The 5,366-nt window shown below is 37.9% G+C and overlaps 1 protein-coding gene across 1 annotated transcript in view; it reads right to left on the bottom strand.

Moving 5' to 3' along the window:
- Positions 1–2,013: 2,013 nt before the first annotated feature.
- Positions 2,014–5,366, bottom strand: part of ccl44 (chemokine (C-C motif) ligand 44) — a 4,020-nt gene continuing 667 nt past the window's right edge. Inside the window, exons 2-5 of the mRNA XM_037674666.1 lie at positions 3,859–3,988; positions 3,152–3,290; positions 2,223–2,290; positions 2,014–2,103 (exon numbers count right to left, since the gene is read on the bottom strand). Of these exons, the coding sequence (XP_037530594.1) occupies positions 2,252–2,290; positions 3,152–3,290; positions 3,859–3,988 (308 nt within the window). The 3' untranslated portion in view covers positions 2,014–2,103; positions 2,223–2,251. The remainder of the gene's footprint in view (positions 2,104–2,222; positions 2,291–3,151; positions 3,291–3,858; positions 3,989–5,366) is intronic.

Below are 5,366 nucleotides of genomic sequence, written 5' to 3'. Positions count from 1 at the left end.
CCCCCCCCCACACACACACTAATATTTGTTTCTGAGGTTTCTAAATTTATTTGCACCAAAATCCATCCATCCATTCATTATCTTTTACCCGCTTCTTCCATTTTGAGTCACGGGGGTCGTTGGTACTCATATCCAGCCATCACTGTGCGAGAGGCGGGGGACACGTCTCCAGTCCATCACAGGACACGTAGAGACAAATGAGACAAACAACCATTCACTCTCTCTCTCACACCTAGGGACAATTTTGAGTCACCAATCAGCCTAATGTGCGTGTTTTTGGTCTGTGGGAGGAAACCGGAGAAAACCCACGCATGCACAGAGAAAATATGCAAACTCCACGAGAAAGGCCCCCGAACCAGGGTTTGAACCAGTGTAACCTGCTTGCTGAGAGGCAGCAGCTCTACCAACTGCGCCACCGTGCTGACATTATTTGAACAACTTTAAACAAATTAAAGGTAAAATTAAATTGCAGGTCATTACCATAAACACTGAAAATATAACCACCAGGTTATTGTGTGAGGTCGAACTTAAGGTTGTTCTTAAGTTCTGATCTCTTCAGTGAGGATGTTTCACAAGAATCATCAGACTCAGGGTCAGGGTTTAACCTCTGGGGAAAATTAAACTGCAAGAAAAGTTTTGAAAAATCTAACGGGAGATGTCAGCCTTGGTCTTTGTGGCAGAGATCTAAATATTTAATCGTTTAGAACCTTTACACAAGTATTTATATCATTTTGGTGTAAGTCCTCACCACAACAACCATTTTGTTTGTTTTAGCTTCTGCAGAGTCAAAGTTTTTCCAGACAAGACAAGAACTTGTAGGGTTTGGTCCAGACAAAGCAGGTGTCGGGTGATTAGTTGACTTTAGCTCCACATTAGCTCAACATCAAAATTGTCTAATAGCAATTTTTAAATTAGATTTAAAATATAATCTTTAAGCAGCTGACATGAGGAGCAATCTTGAGGATAAATCTGACACGACTCTACCAAGATTTTTTACTTGTGCATTATTAGTTTCTTTGCTGTTCTGCTGTCCAAGTAATCCTGAGTGCAAAACAAATACAAGAGGAAAATCCTGTACCGTAAATATATTAAGAACTGCTCAGTCTGGTCCAAATGTACTTAATGTTGCCCATATTCTGAGTCACATCATCAGCGTTACAGCTCAATAAGAAAAAATAAATAATTCACGCAACATACGAATATGAGACAGGAAAAAACAGACTGAAACTGTTGCAGTTGTCATTTCAGATTAATTTATAAAATATTTCACTGGAGACACAGTTCATTCCTCTACAACACAATGCTTGTGCAGTTCACACACAAATAGGCCCCATTAAATGACTCATGAAAACTTTGGCATAGTTGAGTTTGACTTAGTGAAAAAGACAAATGTGGACCAGAAAATGACGTTTAAGTTTGTCGCTGATGCCCAAGATCCTCATTTTACTCGTTTATAAACGGTCAGAACGGCAAGTGGATGAAACAGGATGAACAAAAGGTTGAATTGAAATCTTAAGTCACGTTAATTTAAAAATATAAAATAAAGCCTGAAATAAGTTTTCAACCTCAATATAAATAACTAGAAAGGAAAACAACAAAGTGCAAGTTATTATTAAAAACGTGTTTCCTAATCTTTTGCCCATTCAGCTGAATGTGACTAAACCACACAGCTATACTTGGACGCATCATTACATTTGTAAGGTTTACATGTCACAAATATGCACAGAATATCTTGTTGATATATATTATATGAATATCAATGCTGATTTTAGTACAACTGTTTCACTGATCTCACATCAGCCACGAGTATTAACAATACTTTAGATTAGAAGGTGATACTTTCAGGCAGACTCTGCCGAATAACAGTACAAGCCATTAAAAAAAAAATCACTTCAGCTTATCTTACAAATAACATTCCTCCTTGGAGGGAGAGTTCCAGCCACATGTTGCACAGCTCATGTTTTTTTTAAATATCTAAAGCCGTTTGAATATGTATTGCTGCCCATATGGTCCCAAGGAGACAAATAAAGAGACACGAGATGACTGGATTGTCAGCAAGCGTCGCAGAGGAAAAGACAACGAGCTGCTGGAAGTTCACTTGGCCTGTAGAAAAGTGGGAGAAGCACAAAAACATAGGATCAGACAATTTGATAAATACTTGGACTCACTGCTAGAGCATTCAATTCACAGAAGTTACCTTTAAAAAAGTAGCTGGAACTTACGTTTGACTATGAGTTTTCGATGGAGTTCATCACTGCACATTGAGAACCGCCCAGTTGTCTTTTTTGTCCTAATGGATGGAAAATACAAAAGTAAAAATGTGTCAAGTCCTACTTAATTAAACCTCTGCTTCCCCTACGTCTGCTGCGTTTCGATATTGTTAAAGCACGCTTCATGTAATCATGTTTGACATAAAGTTAAAATCAGTGAGGATTTCTTGCAGAATTTAAAACATTCTTAATTAATCAAACAACAATTAAAATTGCTCTCTTCGTAATACACTTATTAACTGACCAGATCAAGATAATGGCTAGTCTGAGTTGACTAGCAGAATGATGTTATCATAAAACGACTCCAAGCTAAAAAGAACATGAATAAATTCATAGCAGTTCATTCAAGCACAGTTTTATCAACCTTTATTTTCCATTTATTGTTATATTGCATGGTTAGGATGCGTCGTAGTCTGCACTGAAAGTGCTAACAAGTAGCTTGCAATTAATCCTGGAATGGTATGCAAATGACCATGTAATGCAAAACTGATTTAAAGCATTATAAAATAGTGTTTGCATAAACCACTTTAACATTTCTGAGATTAAAGTCTTTGTAAAAGCATCAATCCACTTTGGTCTTGGCTCAGATTAGAATAGCCATTAGCTTGTCAAACTAGTTGAAATCAAACTTTGTTTGTTTGAAATTAAGTTGTTCTAAAATCTATCTACAACAGGTAAGATATTCATTGTTCATAGGTTTTCCATAGAGCCCCACCTCAAAGACCTGAACCATCCAATTAAGCAGACATTAAGGTGATATAATAAAAACATTTTCACGTCTCTATAACCTGCAGGCCATCGACACAGGCAAGAACGATGAATCTGGTGCTTAATTAGATCCAGTTTACAGTAAAGCAGCCGTTCGGTGGCTCCATGCTGACCTCTGACATGACGGGCAGGTTATCACGAGGAAAGAGCCACATCATCGCCTTGATTTGTCTCTGCTGGAGCTTCCTCACCAACCTCTTCACCTTCCGATCTCTGGGGTCTGCGCACTTCACTGCCTTCTTTGTGTAAAGACTATAAATAGAAGATAAACAGTTTGCATTTATTTTACTCAGCACAGAATGAGGATTTAAGGGCCCATTGGAGGAAAATGAGAATGTTTAATGGTGTTGCATCACAAACATGTCTCTCAGGTGTTGTTCAATGCAAGAATATACTGGTAATATTAATATGAACGGCAATCAAAACTGAATAAAGCAGAAGAAGCTCAAACAAATTTTAAATGTAGCAAAGAAAAATTCAGTGTTTGTGTGAATTGGATCGTGTGAAAAATGTCTTGCTACATCAGTTTCTCAGAGCTGCTGGAAACAATCGATACCACAATGCAGTTTATTTAACCAAACCTCGCTGTTCTGACTGACTGCTGATGCTGCTTGCAAGGTATCTTCAGTTGGCGTGATGTTCCCACATATTTCCTTTCTTATTTTCCTGGCACTCACAGCACCAAGCTCTGCATTAACAACTTAACCTGGACAGATGACAATGCCTCCGAGCCCTGCTCTGCCCTCCAATAACAAGAGACATATTTTACATTCCTGCAAATTGCCCTTAAGCTCTGGGAGTGGATGGTTGAAATACTTGCATGATGGCTTGTATACTGCAGTCAGGCCCCTCGGTCTGCACCTCAAACCGCAGCACATCCTTGGTACGCACCTTGCCCTGGGAGTACAACATGCAGCACTGGACATCCCTCTGCATCTGCACGCCTTTAGCTGCAAAGTAAACCAAAACAAAAAGTGTCAGAAGGCATTCTAATTTTTTAACTATGCTGGGCCATTACTCCTTATTTCTAAAATGAATGGGTTTAGCTCAAGTTTAAAAGCACGTGTCAAATAAAAAAAAAGCCACTAAAGTTTTTAACAGTATTGTGCATCACCAGAAAGAACCTTGACATGAGCTGTACAAATATTGTATTTTCATATTCACCATTAATGATGGGTATGTAAAGGTCATGGATGTTTTTCACTTACTAATGTCAAATGTTATATAAACCGTGTGCGCGTTAAGAGATGTTTTGTCTTTGCAAAGTGGAGCCTGCAGAAACATGAAGCCAGTCACCTGATGAACTCAAGGCCCTAAGCTGTGAAGCAGAGTTGTCTTGACCTCGCCTCTGTCTGATAATGAGTATTTAAGCTTTGGTTAACGCTTTCTCTATGAGCAGATCTTGTTAGACGAAGTGTCATGTAAGAGCTTGATGCTTGTTTTTTCATCGCTGCTCTTGCAAGATTAAACCTGGGTGATAAAGATCTCCTTTCCTGTGTGGCTTATTTATTTAAGGAGTTGATGATAGGATAATTAAATTACCCAACAATTAATTCTGTAGGTGTTTGAAAGCAGGAAACGTTTTCTGTCCTGCACATTCTCCACATATTTTTTGTGTGTGTGCATGGTACACATGGTTATATAAATACGAGAATAGATCAGTTACAGTGTTAAGAAACATACTATGTGAAAAAATTTATAAACTAACATGTATTGTTTAAATATTATTTAATCCATGCTCATTCTGCAGACTTTCAAAGTTGGTGTGTGTATGTGAACTCTGGTAAACTCTTGTAAATGTGAACTTTTGTCCTGCTCCTGCAAACGTCCTTGTATTCCACCACCCGCAGAAGAGGCAAAGATACAGAACTTTACGCTTTTCGTATCAAAATGTTTTTCTTTTTCAGAATGTTCTAGCTCATGAAAAAAAGACTGTTACAAATCTAATTAAAAAATACCAGATCCACAATGTTTTTCAGAATGTTCTAGTCACATGGATAGAAGACTTGTTACAGAACACGGCTTCAACAAGAAGAATAACATCATCTCGTACTGATAACAAGAACTTGTGTATAGTGTCAACCTGAGGAACTTATCCTCCCCATTATGATAGAATTTTATTGTGACGCACGAAACATGTATAAATAATATGTACTGTCTCTTTAAGAATCCAGTGCGCTGTGTTGTGTTCTGACTTCACGCAGACAGCAACTCCTTTCTGCAGAAAGAATAAACCTCGCGCTCCGTTTTGAGCTAAAAGAGAAATGTCTCTGGTTTTCTTTTAAGAGTTGTTTTTTAAAGTTTAGAACAATTATTTATTTTCCACAA

This window comes from Nematolebias whitei, chromosome 3 (genome assembly GCF_014905685.2).
Source record: "Nematolebias whitei isolate Nwh7 chromosome 3, NemWhi1, whole genome shotgun sequence".
Taxonomy (NCBI): Eukaryota; Metazoa; Chordata; class Actinopteri; order Cyprinodontiformes; family Rivulidae; genus Nematolebias; species Nematolebias whitei.
The sequence above is the reverse complement of the archived record's forward strand: the minus strand, read 5'-3'. Positions and strand labels throughout refer to the sequence as shown.